The sequence below is a fragment of the Perognathus longimembris genome, chromosome 15 (assembly GCF_023159225.1).
Source record: "Perognathus longimembris pacificus isolate PPM17 chromosome 15, ASM2315922v1, whole genome shotgun sequence".
NCBI lineage: Eukaryota > Metazoa > Chordata > Mammalia > Rodentia > Heteromyidae > Perognathus > Perognathus longimembris.
The window spans coordinates 3,543,128-3,561,866 of record NC_063175.1 but is presented as its reverse complement, the minus strand read 5'-3'; the positions used below and the strand labels follow the sequence as shown (position 1 = coordinate 3,561,866).

General features: G+C 38.7%; 1 protein-coding gene across 5 annotated transcripts in view; it reads left to right on the top strand.

Moving 5' to 3' along the window:
• Lpin2 (lipin 2) overlaps positions 1-18,739 on the top strand; it is a 105,711-nt gene that overhangs the window by 30,645 nt on the left and 56,327 nt on the right. The window contains exon 1 of one of the 5 annotated variants that reach the window (XM_048363670.1): positions 8,689-9,591. The exons of 3 other annotated variants lie outside the window; for them this stretch is intronic. In XM_048363670.1, the coding sequence (XP_048219627.1) occupies positions 9,532-9,591 (60 nt within the window). In that variant the 5' untranslated portion in view covers positions 8,689-9,531. Of the gene's footprint in view, positions 1-8,688; positions 9,592-9,650; positions 9,867-18,739 lie in introns of those variants that run through there. One more of the 5 variants, XM_048363669.1, reaches the window with a different exon arrangement.

The window sequence follows — 18,739 nt, the reverse complement described above, 5'->3', positions numbered from 1 at the left end:
TCCTCCTGTATCCCTTTCTGTGGTTGTCCCCGTGCTATCACTGTATCTCAGATGAATACCCTGGATACTGTATATACTGGTGTTAGAATTAGGGAAGTGAAAGGGAATATCAAAATCAAGAGACAAAGGATAAAAAGACAACCAACTCCAAAAGCAATACTTGCAAAACCATTTGGTGTAAACCAACTGAACAACTCATGGGGGGAGAGGGAAAGGGGGAGGAGGGAATGAGGGAAGAGGTAACAAACAGTACAAGAAATGTACCCATGGCCTAATGTATGAAACTGTAACCCCTCTGAACATCACTTTGACAATAAATAGGAAAAAAAAAAAAAGAGGCCAACTGTGGTGGGTGGGGGGAAGAGGAGGAGGAGAGGGAGAGAAGTGTGTGCTGTCCTAGAAAATGTCATTTCTTTTTTTTTTGCAGCTTTACCATACCCGTTGGAATGGTAATGAGGTGTAATTTATGGACATTACTTACATATAATAGATTTAACACTACTAGTTTAAAATTTATCCATAAGACATAATTACTTCAAGTTTTCTAGTTTTGCCGATGTATTACAGGTGAACTTGGTACTACTAAAACATTAACTGCGGAGTACTATGATTAAAAATACATTGCTTCCTTTTTTTCCTTCAGTACTGGAGATCAAACTTTATGGATTGGCCATGCTAGACAAGCACTTATACCTTTGAATAACACCTCTAGCCCCTATGTTGCCTACTTGATGATGCACACACACACACACACACACACACACACACACACACACACTTTTTCAACCATGCTGTCATTCTGGAAAATATTCGGAAACACTTCTCCTTTTTAAATTGTTTTCTAAGTCTTGAAAACAAAGTTCCTTGTGCTCAGTGGTAGAAAATATTTACCCTTCAGGGTAGATTAGGGAAATAACTAAAAACCATTCAAAGTAATACATGGTGAATCATGCATGTAGAAAGATGAGTCATGTTTACTTCTGGATTATGAGGTGGCTGAATTTACATCTGGGAGTGGGCTTTTACCTTAAAACTATTCTAGGGTTCTTCTGACTTATTTTAGCCTTATGGTGCTTATTAGTGGCTGGAGTATGAATTAGATTCATACTCTTTGTACAAATAATCTGAAAAATAGGATTCAGTGGGTTAGGAAATCATTTGTAAAGCCAGGACACATAAAGAACTGTTGATAGAAATGGGAATTTAGGAAGTTAGTATACTTTCCGGTGCCACTCACTGGATATTGAGCTCCTAGGTGTCAGGTTGCCGTGCTTCGCTCTATCCCTCCCCATCCACGTGGGGAGGGGTCCTGGGCTTATCTATCTCTTCCGTGTGGGATCCATACTCACTCTCTCACATCCCCCCGGCCGGTAGGGTTTAGATGCGGGAGCAGGGGTCCCGGGTGAGCCTCAAGTTCGCATGTGGGGTTCCCCGGCCATTGCACACGTACTCGCCCCAGGAGCAAAGGGCTTCTCTTCCTGTTAAAGGCGGAAGAGGGGACAGCTGACCTCAACATCAGGTACTTTAAAATTTTTGTATTAAGCACAGACTATGACATCAGTATTGGTGCTATTTATTTGATTTTTTGTTTTTGTTTTTTGTTACAGTCCTGAGGCTTGAACTCGGGGCCTGCACACAGTTGCTGAGCTGTTTTGCTCAAGGGTAGTGCTCTACCACCTGAGCCACAGCTCTGTTTCCAGCTTTTTGGTGGTTAATTGGAGATAAGAATGTCCTGGACTTTCCTATTTGGGTTAGCTTTGAATCTTGATCCTCAAATCTCAGCCTCTGAGCAGCTAGGATTAGTTTTGAGACACCAATGCCCAGCTTGCTATGGTAATTTTTGGAATAAGTTCTCTTTGTTGTTGGTGGTGGTGGTTTGGGGTCTTGAACTCTGGGCCTGGGCACTGTGTCTGACCTCTTCAGCCAAGGTTAGTGCTCTACCACATTGAGCCACTTCCATTTTTCTGGTGGTAATTGGAGATGAGTCTTATGGACTTTCCTGCCTGAACTGGCTTTGATCCTCAGATTTCAACCTCCTGAGTAGCTAGGATTATAGGCATGAGCCACTGGTGCCCGGCAGGTTCTCCTTTTTATGCTTTGCATTTAGCTAGGATGCCAGGTACACATTACCATGCTTGGCTATGGTTTGAAGAAGGGGTCTTGGAAACTGTTTGCCTGAGCTGGCTTGGATCCCCACCTTTTAAGTAGCTAAGAGGCATGATGCACCAACCTGGCTTATACTTGATTGTGTTTTTGTTTTGTTAGAGGGGATTACTGTGATGAAAACCTGGTTATAGGAAATATTTAGTGGCTATGTGTTTAGTAGAGCTAAATGCTTAGGAGGTTCTTCTTTTCATAGTATCAGATTATTGTACCCAGAAGGATGCATAAAAATTATACAGAAACGGGCCGGACACAGTGGCTTATTCCTGTAATCCTAGCTACTCAGGAGGCTGAGATCTGAGGATCCTGGTTCAAAGCCAGCCTGGGCAGGAGAGTCCATGAGAGTCTTATCTCCAAAGTAGTAGGGCGCTAGCTTTGAGCTGAAAAGCTCAAGGACAAAGCCCAGGCCCAGAGTTCAAGTCCCATGATGGGGATGTATGTATGATATACGTACATACACACACACACACACACACACATATACACACACACACAGAAATGTTGGGATTTTTTATGAGAATATTGAATGCTTTGCTACAGAGAGACACTATCTCAACCCCACCCCCACCCCCAAACAATCTGAATATCATTGCTATAATTTTTCATTTATACAACTTGGAAACTTTCAATAAAATAGAGGGAGATTCAACTGCTAAAGGCAATAATTAAGAATTCTGATTATTTTAATTTAAATTTCACTAAATTTCTTTACTTGGTAACAGACTTAAATGTAGCATTAGAATTTTCTAACCATTGTGAAGGTAAATTCCTTAAGTTACTCTCGCAGCAAAACAAATATATAGCTTCTTTTCCTGCTTATTATTTCCTGCAGAACAAGTGAAGCTGCACACAAGAATATGAAGTATTTTAGTTCTGGCTTGGGATGCAACAGAGATTGAGATGCTTGAATATTTAAAAATGAAAAAAAAAAAAAAAGAACAGGAGAAAAAGCTGACCACAGAAACAAAGCAGGGTTGCCAACTCCCAACACACACACACACACACACAGACACACACACACACACACACACACACAAAATTGCAATGGTGACAGTGATCTGTGGCTGGAAGTGGGCCTCCAATCAAAACCTGGTGACTCTGCTTTATGTGTTTTGGAGTTTTTTGGTACTGGAGACTGAATTCAAAGCTTCATGCCAGCTAATTAGCCACTCTGCCACTTTTTTTGCTTTTTTTAATTTTTCAAGTAGTGTGCCACACTTTTGCCCAGTGGTTTGAGACTATAGTTCCTGCCTATATCTTCTAATCCTGCCTATACTTCCTGTATGGTAGGTGTACAGCATTGAAATTACAGACATGTACTACCAAGTCAGGCTTTTTGGTTAAGGTAGGAGTGTTAGTAACTTTTAGCCCCCCCCCCCCAAGGCTGGCCTTAATCTCTGCCTCTCCAGTAGATGAGATTCCAGGCATGTTCTGCCATAAGTAGCCTTTGGATGACTTTAAATTTACTAACATAATAAAAGAGCAAACAGTAGAATATCAACAATATCGTTAAAAGCTGCTTCAGACAGGAAACTCCTAGTATTTTCTCATCTCAAAATTCTAGGTGAAAGCTTAATTTAGAACATCTATGTCACAAGGATTAGATTTGTTTGAACCTGATGTCTTAAGTTGGTATACCTACATCCAGTTTCTAATAATATTCTAAGCCATACAATTAATGAATGTGATAAATTTATAAATAAATGTGATAGATTTACCCTTGAATTTGGTAGGAAAAACCAGTTTATATAAGTCAGAGAAAGGTGTTGATATTTAAAGATGAAGAATCTTCAGGGAAGTTCTTTGAGTCAATTTAATATAGGTCTCTGATGTCAGGAGATCCTATTTTTTAATTTCTGGAAAGAACTGTTTGGATTTGATTATTCATTCACAGTTCAATGGAATAGGTGTTGTTGAAAATTGGAATTTATGTTAAGATATTACACAACACAGGAACTTGATAAAACTTAATTTTTCTGGCAGTCCTGAAGCTAGAACTCAGGGCCTAGGTGCTGTCCCTGAACTTTTTTGCTCAAGTCTAATACTGTACAACTCAAGCTACAGCTCCATTTCTGTTTTTTTGGTAATTACTTGGAGATAAGAGTCAAACCATGACCCTCAGCTCTCAGCTTCCTGAGTAGTTAGGATTATAGGCATGAGCTGCCAGCACCCAACTTGATAAAACTTTATATATAAGCCATTAAACTATAAATGTTGAACAACGTGAGAGTAGTAGAGGAATTTCCTTTTGGAAACAGTCTTCCTTTGGAAGCAGTCTCTTTTGGGGGGTTGTCATAGTTTCAATAGTGACAAAACAACAAGCCCTTTATATGCTTTAGTGTAGCTGACAGAACCATGTGGCTTTAATAAAAGGAAATTCGTTTTGAGTGGTTTGTGATGCTTTTATGAAGTCTTTATAGAATAATTACAGTAGAGATTATGAAATTATGTAAGGCAGCCTTTAAGAATATTTTCACTGTGATTTTTTTACTCATGTCTTCATGGCTAATTCAGAAGAAGATGTTGCTATTCCACAGTATGACCACTAGGAAGAGTATAGTTACTATGTTTTATGAAATGTGGACACAACTCGGGTACCAGCATAAAAGCATTCTGTTGAACCAAGTTAACACATCTTCACAATTTTCGTTATCTTTAGTCATACCAGGGAATTACCATTTAACAAAGCATTTCATAAGTACAATGTATCTTGATCAATGTCACCCCTTTCATCACTTTGGCCCTTCCCAACTCCTTTCCCTTCAGTTTTCTTAGTTTTATAAGACATACAGTGATTTTTTTTTTTGCCAGTGCTGGGGCTTGAACTCCCGGCCTGGAACACAGTCCCTGAGCTTCTTTTGCTCAAGGCTAGCACTCTACTACTTGAGCCACAGCACCAGTTCCAGCTTTTTCTGTTTATGTGGTACTGAGTAATTGAACCTGGGGCTTCATTCATGCTAGGCAAGCAATCTACCACTAAGCCACCTTCCCAGCCCTATATTGAATATTATGACTGTGTTCTTCCTTTCCTTATTCCCTCCCTTCCTTTCTTTCTTCCTGTATTCCTCTTCCCTTAAGCCCTCCCCTCCCACCTTTCAAGTGCCTGGTTCCTACTATTTATTTTGTTGGACTAAGTTTTTGTAAGGAATTATACTATTTGAATTCTCTCCTGCAAATACCATAGTTTGGTTAATACATTTGTGTGTGCTTACATACAACCCTGTCTGTGTTTACTTGTACTTTTTTTTTCTTGCCAGTCTTGGGGCTTGAACTCAGGGCCTGAGCACTGTTTCTGGCTTCTTTTTGCTCAAGGCTAGCACTCTGCCAACTTGAGCCACAGCGTCACTTCTGGCTTTTTGTATATGTGTGGTGCTGAGAAATTGAACCTAGGGCTTCATGTATACGGGACAAGCACTCTTGCCACTAGACCATAGTCCCAGCACTACTTGTACATTTTTAAATTAGTTCTAGCTTCCACATATGAGGGAAAACATCAGTCTTTTGTCTCTCTGGGCTTTACTTGGTTTCACTTAACATTTTTTTCCAAATCTATTCATTTCTTTGTAAATGATGTAATATTCTAATTGGTGAGTAAAATTCCATTGTGTATATATGCCACATTTTCTTGATCCATTTATTCATTGAGGGGCATCTAGGCTGTTCTCATACTTTAGGCAAAGAAGTTGTAAATCATTGTTTTCTTATAAGGTCCTTTATGTCTCATCTTATATATTTATGGGGGAGGGCTATGTAGTTTACTTGGTATCATTATCACTCCCACAATCTGAACAAGATTTTTATTTTCATGACTGGCATTTAGCTTTGTTTTCCTACTAGACTAGTTTTTTTGTTTTTTTTTAAGGTATACATCTTGGAAAGACTACCATGCACTTTTTCCCCTTGTTTGTTTGAGACAGTTTTACTGAGTAGGCCAGGCTGAGCTCAAACTTGACCAATCTTTCTCCTTCCTCTTCTGTCTACTTCTACCACCTAGCCCAACTATTTTCAACATCATCAAAGAGCCAGGTACAGTGGGAGGGTTATCTAGACCCTCCTAGGAAAGATAAATCCCCCGATTATAAAAACAAAAACAAAAAACTTAGAAGACGCTATGTAACAGTAAAAAGCAGTTCTCAGTATTCAGCCATTTGTGTGTGTGTGTGCACATGCACGCACCCACGCAGTTTTTGGATTTGAATTCAGGGCCCAGACACTGTCCCTGAGCTTTTTTAAAAGCTCAAAGCTAGTGTTCTACTACTTGAGCCACAGTTCCATTTCTGGCTTTTTGATAGTTAATTAGGTATAAGAGTCTCACAGACTTTCCTGCTCAGGCTGGCTTTGAACTGTGATCCTCAGATCTCAGACTCCTGAGTAACTAGGATTGCAAGTGCCCAGTTACATATACTTTTAATATTAGCCTGTAGATAGAGTTCGATAGAACTATTTTTCCCCCTTTAAAAGATTAAAGATTAAATCATTTTTTCCCCTTAGGAAATTAGAGATGATAGAAAATTTTCTATTTGTGATTTTAACACTAATTGGCTAAGACTAAAAAGTGCCACCACCCAGATGGGAGGCCAGAACAAAAACATCAGGTCACAGACCTGGAGGTCAAAATGGTGCCCAGGTCACCACAAGGAAAGCTGAAGTTGTGTGCCTGGAAGCAAGTAGGTGTTCAGATGAACTCACCTCTGATGACTCCATGGTTATAGACAGGACATTCTGTGAGTCACCAACAAAAACAATGACACAATACCGAAATGGGCAGGAAATCCATGGCCACTCTGGAACCACCTTGTTGTGTAAGAGTTTTTGAAGTGAACATTGGCCAGAGTTTGTACCCACTGGCCTCTGCCGTGCAGGATCTCTACCACTTTTCACTTGTTAGAACTTTCCTCCTGTTTCTTGTCAGCTGCCTCCTCCTGCCTCTAGTATATTGTCTGTAGATCTCAGTTTGGCAAAATAAAAATACAGGGGCTGGGATATGGCCTAGTGGCAAGAGCGCTTGCCTTGTATACTTGAAACCCTGGGTTCAATTCCCCAGCACCACATATACAGAAAATGGCCAGAAGTGGCGCTGTGACTCAAGTGGCAGAGTGCTAGCCTTGAGCAAAAAGAAGCCAGGAACAGTGCTCAGGCCCTGAGTCCAAGGCCCAAGACTGGCAAAAAATAAATAAATAAATAAATAAAAATACATACTGAACCACAAATTGGGAGGATTCTTGTTTGGGCACCTTTGTTGAGTAGGTGACCTCTGGCTGTTGCCTGAACTCTTTATCGACCTCAGTTTTCTCACGTTTAAAATTGATGAGGATAAGATTTTTCTTTTTTTCTTTCCATCTCACATCTTAATTTTTTCCTTCTGCTGTCTCCTTGATATTTTCTCATCTCTTCCATATTTATCTCCTATGCCTCTGACTTTGCATGCCTCCGCTTCATGTTCTTAACTCACTTCTCTTAATCTCCCTATTTTGTTCTCTCCTATTCTTCCATGACCTCTCATTTCTCCTGCCCCTCTTTTTCCCACTAGTATGAGATTACTAACTATACCCTCTGACGCTAGGGCTCTGGAATTGTAGCAGGTCATGCAGGAAGAGATTTACATTTTTATGTATGCAGCATCATAATTAGACCATAAAATCGGTTGCCTCCTTTGAAGGGATGTATGTGATGCATATTTAGTTACATTACAAGAGAATGTGAATTCTTTAATGTACCTTAGGCTCTCATTACTATCTGGAAGACTGAACTAGCAAGCAAGGAAATTTTGTTCAACGCAAAACAAGTTTTCCTATTTTAAATTTTGGTGAAATATTTTTTAAACTCTTCCCCTTAACATATTATTTAAATCTTGGTGGTGAATTATTTCCCCTTACTTGGCCAAACATTTGGTAGTTTAGAGATAGGAAAAGCAGTATCATTAATTGTGTGTTGATCAGTAAATAATTGTTAAGCACTTTAATGGAATGGTGAAAAATATTTTCTTTAGTTCTTCAATAAGTAAAACTTTGCCAGGGTATCCTTCCTCAGTTCCCTGCTCTGAAGATTGCCTCAGAGACCTAGAGCAGTATTACTCAATAGAAATGTAGTGGGAGTTACATGTGTAATTTTAAAATTTCCTTTTTTTTGCCAGTCCTGGGGCTTGGACTCAGGGCCTGAGCACTGTCCCTGGCTTCTTTTTGCTCAAGGCTAGCACTCTGCCACTTGAGCCACAGTGCCACTTCTGGCCATTTTCTGTATTTGTGGTGCTGGGGAATTGAACCCAGGGCCTCATGTATACGAAGCAAGCACTCTTGCCACTAGGCCATATCCCCAGCCCCCTAAAATTTCCATTTTTATGTTGTAAAAAGTAGGAAAAAAATAGGAAACAATAGCCAGGCACTGGTGGCTTATGCCTATATTCCTAGCTACCCAAAAGCTGAAAGTGGACTCTTTTATCTCTTAAACCCCCCAAAAGCTAGAATTGGAGCTGTGGCTTAAGTGGTAGAGCACTAGCTTTGAGCAAAGGAAGCCCAGGACTAGCACACCAGCCCTGAGTTCAAGCCCTAGAACCAGTGCACACACAAAAGAAGTAGGAAACAATAGACAGCATTAATTATAGTATCTTAGTCTAGCATACCCACAATTTTATTTCAATATGTTATCTGTACATATATATGTATATTTATAAAAATAAAATTTCACTTTCTTTTTCATACTGTCTTTAAACTCCAGTGGGTATTTTATACTCAGAACATAGTATAGCTGGTGCTGGCTGCTTAAAATAGCTCAGTAGGCACAAAAGATTGTGCTGCTCATTACAACTAGCAATTTATTAGCTTTACACAAACTAAGAAAACAAAATATATTCTAACCTAAAAATCTAATATTTTGTCTATGTGTGTTGGAAGTGCTTTAGGTTTTTTGAAAAATTCAGGTGAAGTTACTTTACATTGACTTTCTGAAAACTGGCAAGAATCTACTGGGAATATTGGTGAAGTATTGTGTTGTCATACTGTTGAAGTGTTGTAAATCTTGTTTACTGTGCTGAGCAGGATATCTGACACATTTATGAAAAGTATATGGTCATGCCAGTATGAAGTAAAAATATTTAGTATTTAGGATGTACAAAACATACGTACACCTGGCTGATTTGGGGAGTTCACTGATACTCAGAAAATCTATGTAAATTATTTCCCCTGTATGATTAGTTTACATAAGACTATTTCTCCATATTTGTAGATGTTTTTATTTCAGAAAATGAGGATGTAATTGGTTCAAGAAATCATTAACTCAATCCGTGTTTGTGTGAAGGCAGCTGTAGGGACCATCATGTGATTGGGCAGGACTTGGTACCTATCAGTGTAAACACATGGCACAACCTATTTCATGCCTTTGCTTATCTCCTCAGGAGAGAAGGGGTTGAGGCATTTTGAGCAAATCTCATTGGTAAGTTATGTATGCATTGCTTTTTTTTTTTTTAAGAATCATTTCCTTTCAGTTTTACCCATATTCCTGTGTCTGCAAACAGCACTGTTTGTCAGCAGAGCTGCTTTCTCTTTTGATGCACTCTTCTTCATTGCTGTAAAAAGATATGCTTTACAAGCTTCTTCAACTTTAAGATGTTTTACTTAGAAGATGATAGTGAAGAATGGAAGGGTCAGGAAAGCTCATTAAGTAGAACTCGAGGTGTTTACCATGGCAAAGCTCCTCCTAATATTCTGGTGAGTTCCAGACACCCATACCTGGTTTGCTTGCTTGTATGCTCAGGCAGGGTACCAATAAGAGAGAGGGTGACCCACGAAACAAAAGCAGCTAATATGTTTTCTTTGGGAAATGTAATGTTATCGTAAATTTGCTAATTTTCAAATGCATGTGGAACATCAGTCTTTGACTGCTTGACCTTTCTAATTGAATCTATGCTATCTATATCTGTCTATCTTTTCCTGTTATTAAGCAAATAACTTTCTGCCTAGAAAAAAGTGAAATTGATTTAGACTTTTTGAAATCTAGGTTTCAAAGTGACTTACTTGGTTTCATATTCTCTTTTTTTTATTAAACCTTTTTCTTTATTGTCAAAGTGAAGGGAGGGGTTACAGATTCATATGTAAGGCAGTGAGTACATTTCTTGTTCAACTTGTTACCTCCTTCCCCATTTTCCCCCCTCCCCTTTTCCTTCTTCCCCCAAGAGTTGTGCAGTTTATTTACACCAAATGGTTTTTGTAAGTATTGCTTTTGGAATGATTTGTCTTTTTGTCCTTTGTCTCTCAATTTTGATATTCCCTTTCCCTTCCCAGTTATCTTTGTGTAGGAGATGAGGTATAAAAGTCAGTTTTAAAGTCTCCAAAATGTATTGTCTTAGCCAAAATATTTGAAAGCTAAACTCATATTTTGAAACATATTTTATGTGGATGAATAATGGAGAAGAATGACTGCAGTCTTCTGCAATTGTAAAGAAAACAACAACAACAAAAGATTGTAAGCTTGAAATATGTGGGGAAAATAGAAATAGTCTGAAGTTTTTCTCTAGGATCCCAGGGCCTTGTGTGTGCTAGGCAAGTGCTCCACTGAACTACATCCCTAGCCTTGATTTTTTTTTTCTTTAATTTAGAAAGGGTTTTTGTTTTGTTTTGTCAGTCTTGGGGTTTGAACTCAGGGCCTAGGCACTGTTCCTGAGCTTCTTTTGCTCAAGGTTGGCAATCTACCACTTGAACGACAGTGCCACTTCTGGCCTTTTCTGTTTATGTGGTACTAAGGAATCAAACCTGTGGTTTCATGCATGATAGGCAACCACTCTACTACTACTAAGCCACATTCCCAGCCTATGTAGAGTTTTGTTACAACATACAAAACAGAACATGTCATAACTTTAGTTTGAGTTCCAAAAGTCTGTGTTAAGGAAACTAAATGAGATTTTTTTTTTTATCAGAGAGTGTAACTTTCCCTATGGAATCTTTTATTACAAAAATAATACAAAGTAAAAATAATAATAATACAAAGTAAATGCCTATTTTAATAGGCTTAACAAATTTTAGAAAATTAAGGACAAATATTTTAGTAAATAATGTTAAATCCACAAAAAAAAAAAAACTGGACTGTTTCTAAGATCTGGTGCATATAACCTAGTTGATTTTAGTTTTTTTTTTTTTTTTTTTTTTGGCCAGTCCTGGGCCTTGGACTCAGGGCCTGAGCACTGTCCCTGGCTTCTTCCCGTTCAAGGCTAGCACTCTGCCACTTGAGCCACAGCGCCGCTTCTGGCCGTTTTCTGCATATGTGGTGCTGGGGAATCGAACCTAGGGCCTCGTGTATCCGATGCAGGCACTCTTGCCACTAGGCTATATCCCCAGCCCTTGATTTTAGTTTTAAATATATATATATATATATATATATATAATTTTTATTGTCATCGTTGGAGATATTATCACTTTCTATGTGCTTTTTTGCTTTGGGGTCTGTAGGTTTAGGTCTACTGTTTAGACTTCCAGAATACTAATTGTTTGAATATGAATGATAGTTGCTACTTAGGGAGGCAGTTTGCTTTTGAATTCTCCATTTTATTACAGAGTTTATTTGCAGATGGATTTTTATACTTTGGTTCAAACAAGAGTATTAAAGAAGGAGAATATGGAATAATATGGTTTCTTTATGAAATAGTTTACTTAGTTGCGTCAACACACACAGACTGTCTGCCAGAGAAAGAAATTCTTACGACACTGTTGGTATTTTCCAGAGAAAAGCCTAGGACTGTTTGCTTAGACTGCATTTTATTAACTGTTCCCTTTTATGTTATATCTTTGACGTTTTATGCGTCACCATCTGCCCCAAGAGAGGCATGAATTTCTGAATGGCTAGTGGTTGGGATACTAGATTAGATATCTGCTTAGTAATCTGTAATGACTATGTTAAAGTTTACCTTTATAACTTAGGTGTGTGTAGTGAGAAGTAGAATCCTACTTTCCAAGACCCAAACACTCATTACAAGTCATATTTTGGGAGTTGACAGTTTTGAAAGGACTCCTTTCCTTGTGGTTTTATGTGTTCAAAGTGCACAAATCTCATAACTTTAAAAATTGAGAGAAGACTTCTGTGCTTTGTTAGAAATTGGGAATTTTTAAAAAAAAATCTGCCTTTTTTAAACAAGATAATTTATTTGGTGTAGGTTAAAGGCTAAGTGATATTATGTTCAAATACCCTGGAGTTCTAAAGTAATGATTGGCTTAATTTTCCCTCCATTTCTTTTAAATTACCTTGCTTATTGTGGTATTTTGGGGGTGGTTCTTTTGCCAGACCAGAATGTGATAATAGGAATTTTTAGCGAAATCCATATCCTAAGAGATCTTCCAGAGTCTGTCTTTTGGCAGTTTAGAGCTGGAAAGGATTCTAAAGCCCAATTACCTGTTCTCATGTTAGGCACCGGCAGAGGTTACCCAGATGTGCTCTTAGACAGTAGTGAGACTTGATGTTGTGTCTTCTTATCCTTGCCAGCTGCAAGCATGTAGGAGCCGCTAGGGATAGTGCTCCTCAGTCTTCCTATCTCTACTCTATCAAAAGACCTGACCTCCACTGATTGACTCCAAAAAGCTCAACAAGGGTGTGTGTGTGTGTGTGTGTGTGTGTGTGTGTGTGTGTGTGTGTGTGTGTATGTATGAGAGAGAGAGACAGAGAGAGGAGAGAGAGAAGAGAGAGGAGAGAGGAAAGAGGAGAGTGAGAGAGAGAGCTGGTCCTGGGGCTTGAACTAAGGGCCTGGGTGCTACCCTTTAGTTTTTTGTGGTTTTTTGTTTTTGGTTTGTTTGTTTGTTTGTTTAAGGCTTATGCTCTACCACTTGAGTCACAGATCTACCAATAGCTTTTTGGTAATTTATTGGAGAATAAATTTTTTTTAAGTCTCACAGACTTTCCTTGCTGGACTGGCTTTGAACTGCAATCTTCAGTTCGTGGCCTATGAATAGCTAGTATTACAGGAATGAGCCACCAGTACCCAGCTTGCTCAACAAGATTTAATCATCTGAACCAGTGGTAGAAGGGAGCAAGTCACACTGTTCTGCTGGTCAGGGCTCATGACATGAGGCCAAGTGGTTTATAAGGAAGTAAGGAAACCCTGGGCCCATCAGCACTTCTTGAGTGGGACTGATGAGCTGTTTCTCTGGATAGAGTGCCCAATGTTGTGATGTCATCCAGGTATAGGATAGTCAGCTTTGTGGGAAAGTTAAACACCTCATTGTCCCATCTATGCTTCTGTTCCCACAAGCAGCCAGCCAGTCTAAAAGAGATAGGTACAACTAATAGGTCTAAATAGAAATCTTACCCTCTTGAGAATACACTGATTTTAGGCTATTTGTGTTTTGTTCAAAGCCATTTCTATTGGCAGAAAAAAAAAACCACAACTATACATTTTCAAGAATAGTTTGTGTGCTTCTATTTTTTTTAACTCATGGAACATATGCAATTTTATTTTTATTGTTTTATATCTTATTCTGGGAAATGTTTTTGTCTCTTCCTTGAAACCTGTTTATCTAATGTCTCTTATGAAAGACATGAAAAATTATTTTTCAGAGACAGTTAAGAAATATATTGAGGGGCTGGGGATATAGCCTAGTGGCAAGAGTGCCTGCCTCGGATACACGAGGCCCTAGGTTCGATTCCCCAGCACCACATATACAGAAAACGGCCAGAAGTGGCGCTGTGGCTCAAGTGGCAGAGTGCTAGCCTTGAGCTGGAAGAAGCCAGGGACAGTGCTCAGGCCCTGAGTCCAAGGACCAGGACTGGCCAAAAAAAAAAAAAAGAAAAGAATTATATTGAATGAGTCTCTAACTTTTATTTCTTTCCTGGGGAACAGGAAATGTTTCTCTCTCCCTATTTCTCCCTACATTAACTCTGATATACTAAAATAAATAATTGCTAAAACTTTCCAAAATGTTATTATTTGTAATTACTTTGTGAAAGTATTATTTTAGCTCTGTAATGAAATCATGTTTAGAATTGCATGTGCCTTTGGTATACCATTTTATCATTAACTGTTATTTATGTGGAAAGGACTTGTATTAGAAACCTGCCTAGTACCAGAGTGCTGGTGAGCTCCTGTAATTCCAGCACTTGGAAGGCTGAACCAGGAGAATTATGAGTTTGAGGCTGTCTAAGCTATGTAGCAAGACATTCAAATTAAGGAGAGAGGTGAATCATTCTAAAGTGAATCAATCCTAAGGATATTTGTGTGATCTCTAGAATATTACCACATGCTCAGACTTACCTGAACTCTATTGAACTGCAAATAAGAGAGGCTATCTTCTGCTGGGTCAAGGGGCAGTAGCTAAGATTATAGAAGTCATTTGTCACTTTTGTTTCTCTTATTCTAAGAAAGGATGATACCATAATCATTATATATTTCAATCTAGTGGAAAAGTAATTCTGTCAGGGGAGTGAGGCAGAAAGGAGCAGTCCCTGTGAAAATGTAAGGATTTTAGAATTGATCCACTTGCTTCTTGTCATCCGCTTAAAATTACTGACATTTTAGGGTAACTTGGGGACTTCAACAAAAGTACTTGTACCTGTAACCCTTTGGTGAATATATGGTCATCAGAATTTCTCTAAATGTACAACTAGCCATGAATGAGAAGTGTTCCTAAGAATAGTGACTCTTAACTCTGGACACTGGAATCTGGGCTTTGGTTAGGATACACAGATTTCCCAGACAAACTGAGGCAGTTAGGGGGGTCCAAAAATTGCCTTTTCTTTTTAAAACAAAACTACAGCCTTTTAAAGATATTTTTAATGAAGTCCCTATTCTGTTTCAGAATCTAATCCAAGATCTCACCTCTTCAGTTTTCCAGCGCCCTCATTTTCTTCCAATCTATGATAATCTTTCCTTTAATCTTTCCTGATCTTGACATTACATTGTATACTGATCAGATACTTAGTGCATTTATCCTCTATTTGGATTTGTTTAGTGTTGTCTCATAATTAGATGGTGGTTGTAGTAATGCATCTTGAGGCAGATAATGAGGCTTGAACACAAGACTTTCTTTTTGGTTTTGTATTTTTGTGCTGGTTCCACAGCTTGAAACCAAGGCCTCATGCTCTTGCTAGGTTTTCTTGCTTATGGCTGGCTTCAAACCACTATCTCAACATCCTGAGTGGTTAAGATTACAGCCGTGAACCATCTGTGACCCATTCAGTGTGTCCTTTTCAAGAAGTCATGTAAGTATTTGTTTTCTTACTGGTGAAGTTTTTCTTCGCTATTTGATTATGCAAGTTTCTACAGGTACAGGTTTCTCCAATGGACATGAAATGCTATTTTCCATTCTTGTAATGAATTATATATTTGTGGGAAAATAGTTTGAGGAGAAACAAGCTGTTTGAACATTCTCAAACTTTTGTCTTCTTTATTTTTGACAGTAGTAGTGTTTGAACTCTGAGCTTTGCACTTGGTCTGCTTGCTTGCTCAGCTGTGTTCTGCCACTTGAGTCATGCCTCCAACCCTGCTCTTTTGCTGGTAATAGTTGGAGAGGGAGTCTTAAGATCTTTTATGCCCAGGCTAGCATGGAAAACTGTAATCCTTCAGCCTCCTGAGTAATTTGAAATTCAGGCTTCAACTGCTAGCCCAGTTTATGCTCCGTTTGTAATATCTGCTGATGGACGTTGCTTATTATTATTGTGGTATTCTAATATGACGTTCTAGTTTCATTATTTTTCTTCAGGTCTCAGTTGGAATTCATCTTTAGGATAAAGTCTCTTCTTGGCCCACTTATTTATTTACAAAAATGTAACCTCAAAAATATTTGCTTTATTCTCTTTAATCTTTGTTGCTCAAATTGTTCTAGCCTTAGCCATTAGGAGTTCTTACTTATTAACTCTCATGTTACTGTAATTCACATGCCCTATTGTGATTTTGAGTACTTTGTTACTATCCCACACTGCAGAATAGTCTAGCGGCAACCTGTGTTTTGTTTTGTTTTGTTTTTAATTTTTACTGTCAAACTGATGTACAGAGAGGTTACAGTTTCATATGTTAGGCATTGGATACATTTCTTGTACTGTTTGTTACCTCCTCCCTCATCCCCCCCTCCTTCCCTCCCCCTTTCTCTTTCCCCCCATGAGTTGTTCAGTTGATTTACACCAAACAGTTTTGCAAGTATTGCTTTTGTAGTCGTTTGTCTTTTTACCCTGTGTCTCTCGATTTTGGCATTCCCTTTCAGTTTCCTAGTTCTAATACCAGTATACACGGTTTCCAATGTACTCAGATAAGATACAGAGATAGTGCAGGTACAACCACAGGAAGGGGGTACAAGAGTATCATCAATAATAGAAGCCACGGTTTCACATCGTATGTTGAAAGTAATTACAACAGTGATATATCACTCATTTCCATAACATGGAGTTCATTTCACTTAGCATCATCTTTTGTGTTCATAAGGGTATAGCTATTGGGCTCTTGTGATTCTCTGCTGTGACTAGACTAAACCTGTGCTAATTATTCCCTATGAGGGAGACCCTAGAGTCTATGTTTCTTTGGGTCTGGCTCACTTCACTTAGTATAATTTTTTCCAAGTCCTTCCATTTCCTTACGAATGGGGCAATGTCATTCTTTCTGATAGAGGCATAAAATTCCATTGTGTATATGTACCACATTTTCCTGACCCATTTGTCTACTGAGGTGGGTTGGTTCCATATTTTAGCTATGACTAATTGTGCTGCAATGAACATTGTTGTGCTGGTGGCTTTAGTATGTTCTTGCTTGTGGTCTTTTGGGTAGATGCCCAAAAGTGGGCCTGCTGGGTCATAGGGGAGCTCTATGTTTAGCCTTCTGAGGAATCTCTATACCATTTTCCAGAGTGGCTGAACCAGTTTACATTCCCACCAACAATGAAGTAGGGTTCCCTTTTGGCCACATCTCCTCCAACATCTGTTATTGTTAGTTTTCTTGATATAGGACATTCTTACTGGGGTGAGATGGAATCTCAATGTTGTTTGATTTGCATTTATTTTTTAAGTCTTTAGCCCACTTGTTGAGGGGGCTATTGGTTCTTTGCGGTTTTTTTTTGGAGGAATGTAATTTTTTTAGTTCTGCATATATTTTAGATATGAGGCCTTTGTCCATTGTATGGTTGGTAAAGATCTTCTCCCAATCTGTGGGCTTTCTGTTTATCTTGCGAGCTATGTCCTTTGCCCCACAGAAGCTCTGCAGTTTGATGCAGTCCCATTTGTTCCTCCTTTCTTTGATTTGTAGCATTTCTGGGTCTTTGTTAAGGAAGTTCCGTCCTGTGCCAAGGAGCCCGTGTTTCTCCTACTCCTTCCTTTAGCGTTTTCAGGGTATCTGTTTTAATTTCAAGGTCTTTGATCCATTTGGAATTGATTTTGGTGCAGGGTGATATATAAGGATCTAATTTTAGTTTGTTGCATGTGTTGAACCAGTTTTGCCAGCACCATTTGTTAAAGAGGCTATCTTTCTTCCAGACTGTCTTTTTAGCTCCTTTGTCAAAGATTAAGTAGGCATAGTTCTGTGGGTTCATTTCTGGGTCTTCAATTCTGTTCCATTGGTCTTCAGGCCTGTTCCGATGCCAATACCAAGCTGTTTTTATTACTATAGCTTTATAATACAGCTAGAAGTTTGGTATTGTAATTCCTCCAGCACTGTTCTTTCTGCTTAGGATTGTTTTTGCTATTCTGGGTCTTTTATTGTTCCATATGAATTTCTGGATTGCTTCCTCTATTTCATTAAAAAATGGTGCTGGGATATTAATGCATATTGCATTGAATTTGTAGATAGCCTTTGGTAATATTGCCATTTTGATTATATTAATCTTCCCAATCCAGGAGCATGGGAGGTTTTTCCATTTCCTTAGTTCTGCCTTAATTTCATTTTTCATGCTTTTAAAGTTTTCATCATAGAGATCTTTCTTTTGGTTAAGGTTATTCCTAGGTATTTTATGTTTTTTGAGGCTATTGCAAAAGGAGTTGCTTTCCTTATTTCAGCCTCGGCGTTCGGGTCATTAGCATATAGAAAGGCCATTGATTTTTGAGGGTTTATTTTATCTCCTGCAACTCTGCCGAAGTTTTGGATCAGCTCTACTAGCTTGGGAGTAGAGTCTATGGGGTTCTTTAGGTATAGGATCGTGTCATCTGCGAAGAGAGAAAGTTTAACTTCATCTTTTCCTATTTGGATCCCCTTTATATTTTCTTCTTGCCTAATTGCTCTAGCTAGAAATTCTAGTACTATGTTGAAGAGAAGGGGAGAGAGCAGACATCCCCGTCTTGCTCCTGATTTTAAAGGGAATGGCTTTAGTTTTTCACCATTTAGAATTATGCTTGCTATTGGTTTGTCATAAACTGCCTTTATTATATTCAGGAGTGTTCCCTGGAATCCCAGTTTTCAGGGCTTTTAGCATAAATGGGTGCTAGATTTTATCGAACGCCTTTTCCACATCCAGAAATATAACCATGTGGTTCTTTACCTTGCTCTGGTTGATGTGGTGGATTACATTAATTGACTTGTATATATTGAACCAACTTTGCATCCCTGGGATGAATCCAGTTTGATCATGGTGTATGATTTTTTTGATGACCTGTTGAAGTCGATTGGCCAGAATTTTGTTGAGAATTT